Source organism: Diorhabda sublineata, chromosome 6 (assembly GCF_026230105.1).
Source record: "Diorhabda sublineata isolate icDioSubl1.1 chromosome 6, icDioSubl1.1, whole genome shotgun sequence".
In the NCBI taxonomy this organism is placed as follows: domain Eukaryota; kingdom Metazoa; phylum Arthropoda; class Insecta; order Coleoptera; family Chrysomelidae; genus Diorhabda; species Diorhabda sublineata.
In genome coordinates this window covers 1083402-1098914 of record NC_079479.1, presented here as the reverse complement: position 1 = coordinate 1098914, position 15513 = coordinate 1083402, and the positions used below count along the sequence as shown (strand labels likewise).

Below are 15513 nucleotides of genomic sequence, written 5' to 3'. Positions count from 1 at the left end.
AACAAAGTTGCCAGACGTAATTTTTTTTTCAATTTTCAATATATTAATATATCATATTATTTAATGCATTATTAATTTTTTGTGATTCTGCTTTATTTTTGATCAATTTATATAAAACAATGACTCTAATTGATTTATAACAACATTTAAAACGCATTAAATGTGATTAAATACATCTTTTAAAAATAGGCAACACTGTACGATATGAACATTAACTATCGATACGAATATCGACATCCCGCATTTTTTTTAGTAAAACGCGGTTATTATAACGTTACTGATGGTGTAAATTGTATTCAAAGTTTTTTTTGAGAAATAATGAAATTAGTTATAAGATTTTAAAAGTATATGAATAATTTAATTTCTTACTGTGTCATTTTGTGTTTTAAAATGGTTTCTGTTAAGTGTTGTTTGTGTTAGAAATAATTTCAAAGTGTTGTTGTTGAAAAAAATTTGTTATAGTGTTCGTTATGGAAAAAATTGAATCTCTCAGTGATTAATTCCATAAATAAAATGCAGTTTAGCATGCTTTATATTATTTTAAAGTATTAAGAGGTATTATATATATTTTTTACCTCGAAAACCTAAGATATACATTAGTATTCGTTATATTACTTATCTTGAAACTTTCGATTCAAGTTTTTGGATTCGTTTGAGATAAATTTCGTGTTTTTGAACATAATTTGGATAATTTTAATTTTTATGTTGGGTATATATTCTTAAATCAAACACAAAAGCATGTATTAATGAAGCATATATTCTTCCAGCTAGCAGGTACACATAGAAATCGGAATATTTATTTTAACTTAATTCTGAAATAACAAAATTATGTGTATGTTCAATAATGTTATTACAAGAAAAAAGCGATTATATAAATACCCATTGACAGCTTTACTGTTTAACTACTGCATTCGCATAATTCATTTACATTTCTGTGAATGTTTCAGTAACATAAAAAATTGTACTAAATGTAATGTTAAAAATTGGAAATTCAGCAACGAATTTCTCATTTTGTTGAATAACGACATTAGAAGGCGTCAACGACATTAAAAAAATACTTTTTCCTAAATTAAAATTAACAGTTAACTTGATACTTCGGTTTCGAAACAAAATTAGATTATTATTGTTGGTAATCAATTCCCAATTTTCAAATTACTCCCAATTCCAAATTTGTTACGTAACTGACCTGTTTTCAAATGCATTTCAGCGAATATTAAATCTTAAGTTAGTTGTAATAATTATTTACTATCTACTTAAACTAAAAAATATATTTACAGTGACTATTTATACCGAAATTCAATGTTTGGTGTGACTCGACAGTCGTGAATTACGATGCGCCCGGGGCAATTTTTTTATAGAAAAAAAAAACCGTTTATTTCTATTCAGAAATAATTAATAAAAAAAATCACAATTTCTAGTGAAAATACTATTTCTTATTTACCAAAATACTGGTAGTATCGCATAGGGAGATTCCAAACAATTATATATACAAGGTGTACCAAAATAATTAACCCAACTAGTTTATTCACTTATAATACTTTCTAATTTCTATGAATCATAATAATTTAAGCTTCTATTTAATTTATAATCGATATAAATGCATATTATGATATTTAAAAGTTACTAGAAAGTTGATATGAGGTTATAACTACAAAAAGGGGTTGCTTGCGACTGCTCTCCCTATCTATTTCTAACCAATGAGCAGATTATAATTGTCATTTAAATAATCTATGAAATTTTCAGAATTATTCAAATGATCCAGTTCAAACATAATTCATTTTGATATTTTCGACGAGATCAATTATTTCGTCAGTTTGCTGTAACAGTATAAAAATTGGCAACATTGTCTGGTTACTGTTATGGATTCAAACAACCATTACCAGTGTTGCCATAATTTAAATATTTCTTTTAATATCAAGAATTTGGAACTAAAATTTAGTATATGAAAGATTACTTGAATTTGAATCAAAATTATATATTTGGCAAGTATTCCAATAATTTTATTGATAATAATTTGTTTAATTTCATTTTCATTCAGAAATCTGGTCCATATTGAAAAGGATTTTTTGTTGTATAATATTTCAATTTCAATTGAAAGATTTGATCACTAAATCGATCGAAAATTCAAAAAATATTGCTCGCAATAATTTTTTTATACCGAATGCTTCCATAATATCAATGGAAAGTGTTTTGACCTATTTAATTTTTCTCAGTGTATTGTGAAAAACCAAAAATCAATCAATAATCACAAAACGACATATGTTATAAAATAAATAAAAATGTTTATTGTTTTTATTATATTTATTACTTTTGTAAACGATTTTTTCGAATTGGCAACCCCGCACAAATGCTTTAATATAGACTATAATTTTCCATTAGTAATATTAATATTGCGTCAAATCAATCACAGACGTATCATGGGTAGTTTGGAACATATATAATTCAATAATTATATAAAAAAGAAGAAATTAATGACATCATCATACGTCTATGAGTTTAAGTACTTGAAGTTTTGTCTTAATAATGGCACTATATATGATATGTTCTACTAATAATCAAAATGGTTGCCAAAATCGGTTTAAATTATTTTCGATTAAAACTAATGCACCCATTATTAAATTAAATTTATATACAATTTACGTATATACAAAATATACAACTAATATAAGAAATCAAATTTTCCACACGGAAATACCAAACTTTAATTTTATCTCGATTTACCTATTGGAAACATTACGTATCCAACCTCTCTTCTCTTCTTATTCATTAAATTTTATGGCCTCGAACTTAAATCTTCTTGTTTTATAACGCGATTACGAATATCTCAACGTCAAACTAGTTAAAAAAGAAGACGTTGTCAATTGTCTCTGTCAATTATGTTGATAATATACATCATTTTGATGAAAAGAATAATGATAATAAAAGGTAAATAGTATTTTATAAATAGAAATGTATTTGTTTATTATGTTTTTCTTGCATATTATTTCCAACTTTAAGTTTATTGATTCATTGAAAAACTAATTAGACAAATATTAGTTTCTTAAGCAAGGAGTTAATAAATCGATATAAAATTGGTCAAATTAGAAAATTATAATTTGTTTGAGGACTAAAAATGAAAATACTGCACCTTAAACCCTTAATTTAAGTTATGTATTAGTAGAAACTCCACAATTTTCGAGGAAAATATTACCAGGTAGTTTAACAAAGTAAATTTTTCGTAGAAATGACATTTAGATAATTTTTCACCTTTCAAGTTAGATTGTTTTTGCTATAGAAATTGTTTGTGATGATTTAAACAGTTCCTAACCTCAATTTCTTATATTATGTTCATCAAATTTGGAAAAGTTTTGAAGAATCTACTAATTCATTGTTGACAACATTAAGATAATCTTAATATCCAATTTTGGCACCATTTAACTTTTTTTTTTTTGATAATATTTAGATATATATCATTCACAAACGCGGGAAAAACTCAACGATAAACGTCACTTAAAATTTTTATATAAAATCTTATTAGTGAAAATTAATTAGTATAAATATTATACAGTCCAAGATATCTTTGAACTTTCCCCGAAAAACATTCTTTTCAGCCTTCTTCTCTAATATAATGAGTATTGAGAAAAAATTCTCTCAAATGTTTGTAGTATAACTCAAAGATCTGAAATAAATTAATTCGTCTCGATACGAAAACAATAATGTGAGTCACAATTGAAAACAATAATGTGAGTCACAATTATAATCGATTCTATACCAATTCTTTAATTGACAGATCTAGTTTGATTTGATATTGCAGACATATTTTTATAGCTCATTGTTGCCAGACTTTTTCAACACAAAAATAATTATACTTTTAATGATATTGATACTTATTGCAAGACTGTACTTTAATTAAAGCTCTTTGAGTTATATTCTACAAACCGTGGAATCATTTACAAACAATATTTTTGTCAAATAAATAGTTAATTATATAAGCACAGTCAAATAATCGTTCTTATGAAAAATATTACAAAAATATAAATAAATAAAATCTCATATGCCTTAAATTCTCAAAGAAAATATCGAACTTTATAATTTGACTTTGCTTTCAAGTGCTTGAACTATATATACAAATATACAAGGGAGAAATATTGCAAGAATTCGTCAAATTTTTGAGGTTATATGAAAACCTTTTATTATTACTCGAAATTTTTATAATAATTTAAACTTTGATATTTCGATTGATAAAAACAAAATTATAAATTATTTTCGGAAATTGAGTATTAAATCACAGAAAAACATTCAATTATTTACACGTTTTTAATATTTCAAAGATAAAGCGTTGCCAAGTCTTCATGACTAGTAACTTCAAGATTATTGCAGATCTGTTGAGTATGAGAAAAACAGAATTTTTTCGTCGAGTGTTTCGCCACACGTGTAAATTTTTTTACAATAAAAACCTTATCACAGTACTTTGCAATTGACTCGATTTTCACTTGAAATACTCCATTGTGTACAAAGTACAATAGCAACGAAGTGCACGCTACCTCTGCTGGCTGCATACTGAATGTACTAACACGTAATGTCAAGATGGCGGTAATTGCTCCGCCTACTACAACGTCATTCCATAATGTCTCGATTAAAAATATTTAAAGAGAAGTATAAAACATATTTTGAGAATATTTATTGTTATGAAAATGACATCCGTGATTTAATTTTGATATTGATTTTTTGTTTATTTATGACTGATTCTCTACATATTCCTACCCTTAAGAATAAAACCTAATTGTAAATAAATACTTTTGGCAGCTGTCTATCTGTCGTTCTCTCTCTCTTTCTCTCTTCATCATCGCCATTCTTAAGCTGCCTCAGTCTTCTTTGGTTAAGGGGTAACAAGGACTCAAAAAATCCACCTTTTAAGAATTTCCAAAACTTAGGATAAATAATTCCAAAACATGAGAAAGTGTTTTTTAAAAAAAAACCGTCTTTCATTGTTTGTGAGAAGCCCTTTCTTCCACTTTCTTCTTGTGCCTAATTTTCCGGCATTCTTTTAAAGAACAACAGTAATCCGAGAAAGTTACAGGCATTTTTTTGTTGTTTTTTGTTTTAGTTTTTCGTAAATCGAAAACCAGTTTGCAATTTTTCCATTCGCATCGTTCTCTGGCGCAAGTTTGTGTACCATTCTAAAAAAAAATGAATAATTATCTAAAATATATCAATCGTTACAAAAAAAAAAATAGAATTAATTGATTACTTTAAAAATCTTATAGGTTGGAATAGATAATCCTCTTTTGACATATTTACAGTGTTGTCCGATCTCAATTTTAATTTAGCAACTCATAATTACCAAAATATATAGCAGTAAAGTTGTAAAACGTGGCAACTACACAATGTAGTATGATTAAATATCATTTATGAAATATCCTCTCCAGTAATACATATAAATAATTTAAAAGAAACATATTTATCAACAAAACTATATAAAATAGGTTTAAGAAGTGAGAAATTGAATTATTTATTATGAAAACATAAATAATTTATTAAAACATTATACGTTTTATAACTCGTGGCAACGCTGTATAGAATATGATCTATTTCACTATTGTCACAAAATACATTACGTAAATCTAGACATTTCTTTGAATATAAGAGGCCACACAATTTAATAAAAAAGAAGAACTGTCTTAACCAGAGCATATTTGTTTTGTTTGTTTATATAATGAAAAAACTTTGTTGTAAACGTTTTTATTTCTCAGTAATAAATGCAATTTATAGTAAATGATGAATTTAAAAGTGTAGTAGTTATAAATTAAGTTATAGTGGTTATATTAAATACGGTTATTGTATTGAAAAATTGGATTATATCTCAGAGGTTTATACAAAGGTAAAATGACAGAATTATCAGTGAATTTAATTTCAAACTTACCTGACATTTACAGGTGACACATTTATATTCTCCGAGCGACGCTATATAGGGGTGATAAGAACTGCCGTTTTTGTAGGGCTTCTCTGGGTTATTATAATTTTTACAACCACCTTCTTTTATGATTAATTCCGTATTCGAAACTTCTTCTTTTCGTTTTATAGACCACTTTCTAATATCGTCTTCGCTCAAAGTTTCCGGTGTCGTAATAGCTCCTTTACCACATTTGGCCGAATTACTTTCAATTCTTCTACATTTTATTTCCAAATCAACAGGGTCACAAGTGCATATGGTGCAGTCGTCGAAGCCGATCGGTATGAGAAACGGATGGAATTTACTACCGGAAGAGTAAGTCATACCGTTGAAAACGCATTTTCTATTGCTTTTCAATAATTCCGTGTCCCCACATACGGGACAACATTCTCCGGGGGTTGTTAGATTGTTATGAGGGGTACATGTTAAATCCGGGCAAGTCATACGGTCGCAAGACGCCTGACCGTCTTGACAGAAGCACATCTGACAAGGATTCTTAGATACCCAAGTGCTATCCCTTTTATAGAATTTTCCTTCGAAAAAACAATCTTCCGTTGGATGAGCTCCATCCGGTATATCGTTTATAACTGGAACTATGTTATCTCTATCTCTATGGGAAGGCCTGCAAGATATCGGCAACTTGACCTATAATTTAATATACGAAGTTAGTAAATTTGATTAAAATATTAATTTTGATGTTTTTACCTTTGTTAATGTCGCTGATAATAATACTAAATTAGATAAGGAATCTTTTAATTTAACGAAATTTACTCCGCTATCTAACATGTCTAATTCTTCTTTGGTAAGAACGTCTATGGGGCTACCTTCTACTTGATTACCGATGAATTCTTCCAAAGTTTTAATTAGAACCGGTGCACCGGGTGCTATAATTGGGTACATCTCCAAGTATAACTGCAATTTTTTTTCGTGTCCCAATCCGGAAACGGAAACGTCGTAATGTATATGACAATCGGTATCAACAGAAATCCAAGCAAGACCCACTACCGATGATGGTAGACTGAAATTTTCTCTTTTAAGCAACAATGGAGCCGGAGCGTCTCTAGCGTCAGCTACTAATTTAGCATTAAGATGCCCGTGTAAACTACCATTACCCACGGCTATTCTCATATCTAATCTACTGTTGTATAGAGGCTCTAAAATTTTATGAACCATCCTATCTTCCGTACCTAAAAATCAACGAAAAATAATACACGTTTAGCTTTAAATCGAACCAAGTTTATTACCGTTTGCCCATCCGTCGTGAAAAGCCGGCGTAAGCACTTCCGCTTTCTTCTTTCCGGTGGTATCGGTCAAAGTAACTGTGTGGAATTGCTCTTGATCCATACTATCCACTTGGATACTGTATATTAGAGCCCCTTGATTATTCAGGTACATCCAAGCTAAACCGCTGGTAATTGAGGTTAGATCTTTTTCCCCTGTCAAGATCGTTTGAAAGATCTCGCACGTTACCTTCGTTATAACGCTACCGCTGAGTCGTAAATTATTCGGATCCGAAACTGATGATACCGTTAACAGTATTCTACCTCTAGATAAGGAACGTAGTTCCGATAGGGATATCGGAGTGCTTATTTCAACGAAATTCAAATCCGGTGCCGGCAAATTCACTTTTATATTCTGAAATTGAGGTTAGGTTAAATTAGGTGAGAAATTTAACGAGTTTATAGGTTACCAATCAAATAGAACTGTGGGTATTGTGTTTAATATCGAAATACTCGTTACTAAACTTTAGTGCATGCGTATATTTTTTTTTTTAGTAACGATGGTTCGATTAATAAGCTACGCCCCACCCCGTATATGTAATACGAAAAGTAGTTTGCATATGGAAATATTACTATTAACCTATTTAAAGTCATTTTTAAACAGAAAAATAATAAAATCATTCACACACAATGCACAATACTCTAAATATTAAAGATCTATTTCCTATTGACGTCATATTTTTTACAGGTAATTCGAATGTCTGATAAAAGAAAGATTCAATTATTATTTAAAATTAGATTTAATACTACTAATACCATCTGGTGACGTAACTACGAAGCGTGTTTGAATTAGGCACAGAAATCTTTTGTTGAATATCAACAAAATATAGTAGTGCCATCTATCAGTTAATAATAAAAGGATGTTAAAGTGAACTATAGAAATCTGTAATTATAATAATTCTCAACCAATACGGGATCGTCAAACTATAAATTATGAAAGGGTATAAGGAGTACCATCTCATATGGGAACTTTAAAAACAGTCCGCTTGTAGACAGTAAATTATAATTCAAAATTTGACCAGAACGGCGCTCCTGTCGGACGAGATATCATATGACCGTTCAGTTCAGTCTCCCGTCCGTCTTATTTGAATGATCTCTCTCGAATAGAACGAAATTTGCAGTGTTAAAAAATTTTAAATTAGCACACTCGATAATTAAATATTGGTATACAAAATCTAAACTATTCACGTAGTACAAAACAATTTTGTAAATATAACCTAGAAAAACTACTGTGGGATAACGCTGAATGTTAATTATTGTGAATTTGTAAGAAAGAAAGTGTCGATTATCATTTCTTTTTTTTTCTCTGTCGTTAATATTAAATTTTATTTATTTAAAATTTACACCTACGCCTACCTAACGTAAATAATTTGATTTAATATTACTTGTACCATCTAGTGATGTAACTACAAATTACGCACAGAAAACTTTTGTTGAATAATAACAAAATATGTTAGTGCCATCTATCGGTTAATAATAAAAGAATGTTAAAGTGAACTATAGAAATCTGTTTTTAATATTTTTAATTCTCAACCAATACGGGATCGTGAAACTATAAATTATGAAAGGGTATAAGGAGTACCATCTCATATGGGAACTTTAAAAACAGTCCGCTTGTAGACAGTAAATTATAATTCAAAATTTGACCAGAACGGCGCTCCTGTCGGACGAGATATCATATGACCGTTCAGTTCAGTCTTCCGTCCGTCTTATTTGAATGACCTCTCTCGAATAGAATGAAATGTATAGTATTTAATTGTCGATTAACATTTCCTTTTTTTTTGTCCTTAATATTAAATTTTATTTATATAAAATTTACACTTACGCCTACCTAACGTAAATAATTTGATTTAATATTACTTGTACCATCTAGTGATGTAACTACAAATTACGCACAGAAAACTTTTGTTGAATAATAACAAAATATGTTAGTGCCATCTATCGGTTAATAATAAAAGGATGTTAAAGTGAACTATAGAAATCTGTTTTTAATATTTTTAATTCTCAACCAATACGGGATCGTGAAACTATAAATTATGAAAGGGTATAAGGAGTACCATCTCATATGGGAACTTTAAAAACAGTCCGCTTGTAGACAGTAAATTATAATTCAAAATTTGACCAGAACGGCGCTCCTGTCGGACGAGATATCATATGACCGTTCAGTTCAGTCTTCCGTCCGTCTTATTTGAATGACCTCTCTCGAATAGAATGAAATGTATAGTATTTAATTGTCGATTAACATTTCCTTTTTTTTTTTGTCCTTAATATTAAATTTTATTTATATAAAATTTACACTTACGCCTACCTAACGTAAATAATTTGATTTAATATTACTTGTACCATCTAGTGATGTAACTACAAATTACGCACAGAAAACTTTTGTTGAATAATAACAAAATATGGTAGTGCCATCTTTCGGTTAATAATAAAAGAATGTTAAAGTGAACTATAGAAATCTGTTTTTAATATTTTTAATTATCAACCAATACGGGATCGTGAAACTATAAATTATGAAAGGGTATAAGAAGTACCATCTAATATGGGAACTTAGTTTAAAAACAGTCCGCTTTGTAGACGGTAAATTATAATTCAAAATTTGACCAGAACGGCGCTCCTGTCGGACGAGATATCATATGACCGTTCAGTTCAGTCTTCCGTCCGTCTTATTTGAATGACCTCTCTCGAATAGAATGAAATGTATAGTATTTAATTGTCGATTAACATTTCCTTTTTTTTTGTCCTTAATATTAAATTTTATTTATATAAAATTTACACTTACGCCTACCTAACGTAAATAATTTGATTTAATATTACTTGTACCATCTAGTGATGTAACTACAAATTACGCACAGAAAACTTTTGTTGAATAATAACAAAATATGTTAGTGCCATCTTTCGGTTAATAATAAAAGAATGTTAAAGTGAACTATAGAAATCTGTTTTTAATATTTTTAATTCTCAACCAATACGGGATCGTGAAACTATAAATTATGAAGGGTAGAGGTAAGAAGTACCATCTAATATGGGAACTTAGTTTAAAAACAGTCCGCTTTGTAGACGGTAAATTATAATTCAAAATTTGACCAGAACGGCGCTCCTGTCGGACGAGATATCATATGACCGTTCAGTTCAGTCTTCCGTCCGTCTTATTTGAATGACCTCTCTCGAATAGAATGAAATGTATAGTATTTAATTGTCGATTAACATTTCCTTTTTTTTTGTCCTTAATATTAAATTTTATTTATATAAAATTTACACTTACGCCTACCTAACGTAAATAATTTGATTTAATATTACTTGTACCATCTAGTGATGTAACTACAAATTACGCACAGAAAACTTTTGTTGAATAATAACAAAATATGTTAGTGCCATCTTTCGGTTAATAATAAAAGAATGTTAAAGTGAACTATAGAAATCTGTTTTTAATATTTTTAATTCTCAACCAATACGGGATCGTGAAACTATAAATTATGAAGGGTAGAGGTAAGAAGTACCATCTGATATGGGAACTTAGTTTAAAAACAGTCCGCTTTGTAGACGGTAAATTATAATTCAAAATTTGACCAGAACGGCGCTCCTGTCGGACGAGATATCATATGACCGTTCAGTTCAGTCTTCCGTCCGTCTTATTTGAATGACCTCTCTCGAATAGAATGAAATGTATAGTATTTAATTGTCGATTAACATTTCCTTTTTTTTTGTCCTTAATATTAAATTTTATTTATATAAAATTTACACTTACGCCTACCTAACGTAAATAATTTGATTTAATATTACTTGTACCATCTAGTGATGTAACTACAAATTACGTACAGAAAACTTTTGTTGAATAATAACAAAATATGGTAGTGCCATCTATCGGTTAATAATAAAAGAATGTTAAAGTGAACTATAGAAATCTGTTTTTAATAGTTTGAAACGGTTTTACCCGAAAAATTAAAAGTTGTATTTAATTCGATGTAATGATATTGTAAATACATAACAAAAATTCTTGTTTTAAATAACTTTTTTACCAATTTATCGTAATTTAAATGAAAATAGTTTTTATTCAGTGATCGCGCCACCTATCGTTACATTAAGAAAAAAATATCGACATAAGCTACAGAAACCATTGAATCGATATAGTAGGTTGGGGGGAAAGAAAAAAAAAATGACTTACCCCTTCGAGAATGATTTGTTTTTTTTCGTCAACGGCCAGCATTACGTTTATGGGCACCCCCGAGGATTCTCGATCGTCGAATAAGCCGTTAAATATTATAGCGATATGTACGGAGGGCGAGGGTGTTGACGATGTCGATACTATAGCGGTACCACCCGAACCCGCCATTCTAGTCGAGTCGGTACCGGGAGCTGGTTCCAAAAGCGAACTAAATAATTCGCTACCGAGCGCTACGTATTTAGTTAATTTTCCGCTAAGGGTGAATTCCGTATCTTTAGTACCCCATATTAAAACCACGTACATTTTTTCTTGTTTCAATAATCTATTAAAAAAAAAAAAAACACGGAAATTAACATTTTTTTTTTTTGGCGTGTTTATTACGAACCTCCTGTAATCCCTCGGGAGCCTTCTCCATATCCCGCAAACTTTTCTCGTAGCGTTCTGATAAAGACTGTTGACCAATCCTCCGGCGTGAGATAAAGTGAACTCCTCGAGGATGTTGCCTTGATTGTCCATAAAATGCAACGATCTAGGTCTGGCCGCCTTTTCCGATATATAAAACGAATAATGGAGGTTCCTTTTGTGGAACGTGAATCTTCCGGTCGCCACCACGGTGCTTTTATTCAAATCTTTGGTAGACGTGTCGTTTCGGAGGTCCAGAGACGATCTGCCGGTGAGAAGGGCCGCGAAATCTGTTAAAAACCAACGCCCAATAAAGACACTCTGTATATTCTCGGTTTTACGTAATAGTTGAAAGTACTTACGGTTGATTCTTTTCTCTTCATCTTCGACGACGTTTTGTGGGACGATATCTTTTATAACGTCGGGTTCATCTGGTGAAAAAAAAAAAGAAAAAAAAAAAAAAGTCGAAAAAATTAATTTTACGACCATTTGTAGGTGTATCAGTTGAAAAGTGGGCGGTCATATATGATGTTAATTAAAAGTTCAATACTACCCATCGAATATGGTGAGGATCGAAACTGGCACATTTGTAATAATGTTGCAGTGGTGTAACATGTTAATAAACGCGACAACACTGTAAAAAATACGCGAAATCGTTTCCGATTCGACAAATCCGCGTCAATTCGATGTTTTGGACAAAGTTCCAGAGAATATCCGTGTCTATTAATTTGATTTTCATCGATTATAATAAAGCATTCGACGAAGTTTTCAATCAAAATCGATATTAATATTTCTTCGCCATTAATCACCCTGTAAATAATCGTCAGGTACCTCAAGATCACCCCCCAACTACCCCCACATCAAAAATGGTTTTTATACTAATTTCTAATTGAGTTAATTACCCCATATCGGATTTAAGTGACGCCCGTTACCCCATACATCACCTATTTTATATTCAACACAATTTAAGGGAAACTTTAATACCCCACATCGAGTTAATATAATTATATCGACCCCCATTTAACTTCAAACTTATTTTTAGGTATGTCTAACCCATTTAGATACCTCATATCGGAGATATTAGCCCCTATAGCACATATATCAATATCGAACGTCATTTTCAAATACTTTGGGAACGTTTAAACGTCTCCATCATGAATATTTCCCATCAGCGTTATTTTAATATACCTTGAGTTCATTTTAATTGCCTCATATCGGATTTATTCACATAATATTACCCCATATCCCACCTCTTTTATACCCCATAACATTTATAAGTACTTTCAATTCATTTAAATACCTTATATTGGATTTATATACCCCATATGGTACCTCTTTTAGACCCAACAACATTTATAGACATTTTTAATTAAATTAATTGCCTCATATCGGATTTATTAACATCATATAACCCCATATCGTACCTCTTTTACACCCCATAACATTTATAGACATTTTTAATTAATTTAATTGCCCCATATCGGATTTATTCACATCATATAACCCCATATGGCACCTCTTTTATACCCCATAACATTTATAAGTACTTTCAATTCATTTAAATACCTTATATTGGATTTATATACCTCGTATTACCTCATATGGTACCTCTTTTAGACCCAATAACATTTATAGACATTTTTAATTCAATTAATTGCCCCATATCGGATTTATTCACATCATATAACCCCATATGGCACCTCTTTTATACACCATAGCATTTATAAGTACTTTCAATTCATTTGGATAACGTATATTGGATTTATATACCTCGTATTACCTCATATGGTACCTCTTTTATACCCCATAACATTTATAAGTACTTTCAATTCATTTGGATAACGTATATTAGATTTATATACCTCGTATTACCTCATATGGTACCTCTTTAATACCCAATAACAATTATAGACATTTTTAATTCAATTAAGTACCTCACATCGGATTTATTCACATCATATAACCCCATATGGCACCTCTTTTATACACCATAGCATTTATAAGTACTTTCAATTCATTTGGATAACGTATATTGGATTTATATACCTCGTATTACCTCATATGGTACCTCTTTTATACCCCATAACATTTATAAGTACTTTCAATTCATTTGGATAACGTATATTAGATTTATATACCTCGTATTACCTCATATGGTACCTCTTTAATACCCAATAACATTTATAGACATTTTTAATTCAATTAAGTACCTCACATCGGATTTATTCACATCATATAACCCCATATGGCACCTCTTTTATACACCATAGCATTTATAAGTACTTTCAATTCATTTGGATAACGTATATTGGATTTATATACCTCGTATTACCTCATATGGTACCTCTTTTATACCCCATAACATTTATAAGTACTTTCAATTCATTTGGATAACGTATATTAGATTTATATACCTCGTATTACCTCATATGGTACCTCTTTAATACCCAATAACATTTATAGACATTTTTAATTCAATTAAGTACCTCACATCGGATTTATTCACATCATATAACCCCATATGGCACCTCTTTTATACACCATAGCATTTATAAGTACTTTCAATTCATTTGGATAACGTATATTGGATTTATATACCTCGTATTACCTCATATGGTACCTCTTTAATACCCAATAACATTTATAGGTATTTTTAATTCAATTAAGTACCTCATATCGGATTTATTCATCTTGTATTACCCCCATATCGCAATATGAAAAATATAGAAAATAAAAGACGATTTGCGAATTGAATTATTTGACTATTAGCTAAGTACGCCCCTGTTCTTTTCGAGTTAATAAACATTAGTGTATAATTTTTCCTATCAATGAAAAAGACACACTGAATGGACCGTTGAGCGCGAGGGCGTCTCGCTAGATGGTGACCGTAACAAATATAGAGGTGGTATTCGTATTACGTTCCAAAAGAACTGTTATCGGTATTATGGATAATAAATTCAATTTTTATATCGTGAAACGTATTTATAATAATATATTTATCATTTTAAATTTATTTTAGTATCGAATATATCGATAAACTTCACGTTTCATGTCAATGATTGAAATTTATTTAGTTTAAAGGTTTCGACGTAACGTTAAACCGCCATCTCTATATGTTACTTCAGTTTTTGCGTGGTCAGAGATGAGAAAGTTTCAAAAATCAACTACCAAGTGCATATAAGGCATCCAGCTTCGTTGATTATTACCTTATGTTGCAATTTGACCTATTTTTAGGAATCATTTCGATCGAATAACGTAATCAAAGATATTTGTTGGTTTATGTAGGGGAAAAATTCGATAAATTCTATAAAATAAGTGACTAAAAAATCAAAAAACTAATCAAATCGAAGTAAATCAAAACGTTATTATAAAAATCGACGTGAAGCATCTGTCACTGTCAACTGTCATTTCTTATAAAGCAAGTTCCACACGATATTGGAAGAAATTGATAAAAAAGAAGAAAATAATGGTTAGGATTAGAAGAAATGATGACAATGTGTGTTGTAGAAGAAGTTTCCTGTAAGTTACGAACAACTTTTTGGTTCGGTTTCTTACCAGAAGCACGCCGGCGTATTTACTAAATTCTATTGTATCGAAACTTTGAATATTGTGGACAGGATTCGAGAGGTACCATTACGGAATCGTTCGATTAGTAATTTTTGTAATTTAGGTAAATAATTTTCGTACGTCTATGTCAGAAAGTACTATCTCATTTTGTGGGCGCCACTCAGGTC

At 30.2% G+C, this 15513-nt stretch overlaps 1 protein-coding gene across 1 annotated transcript in view; it reads right to left on the bottom strand.

Moving 5' to 3' along the window:
- Positions 1-741: 741 nt before the first annotated feature.
- LOC130445192 (dorsal-ventral patterning protein Sog) overlaps positions 742-15513 on the bottom strand; it is a 47057-nt gene continuing 32285 nt past the window's right edge. Inside the window, exons 4-10 of the mRNA XM_056780735.1 lie at positions 12142-12210; positions 11763-12069; positions 11378-11699; positions 7177-7567; positions 6638-7119; positions 5903-6577; positions 742-5159 (exon numbers count right to left, since the gene is read on the bottom strand). Coding sequence (XP_056636713.1) covers positions 4965-5159; positions 5903-6577; positions 6638-7119; positions 7177-7567; positions 11378-11699; positions 11763-12069; positions 12142-12210 — 2441 coding nt within the window. The 3' untranslated portion in view covers positions 742-4964. The remainder of the gene's footprint in view (positions 5160-5902; positions 6578-6637; positions 7120-7176; positions 7568-11377; positions 11700-11762; positions 12070-12141; positions 12211-15513) is intronic.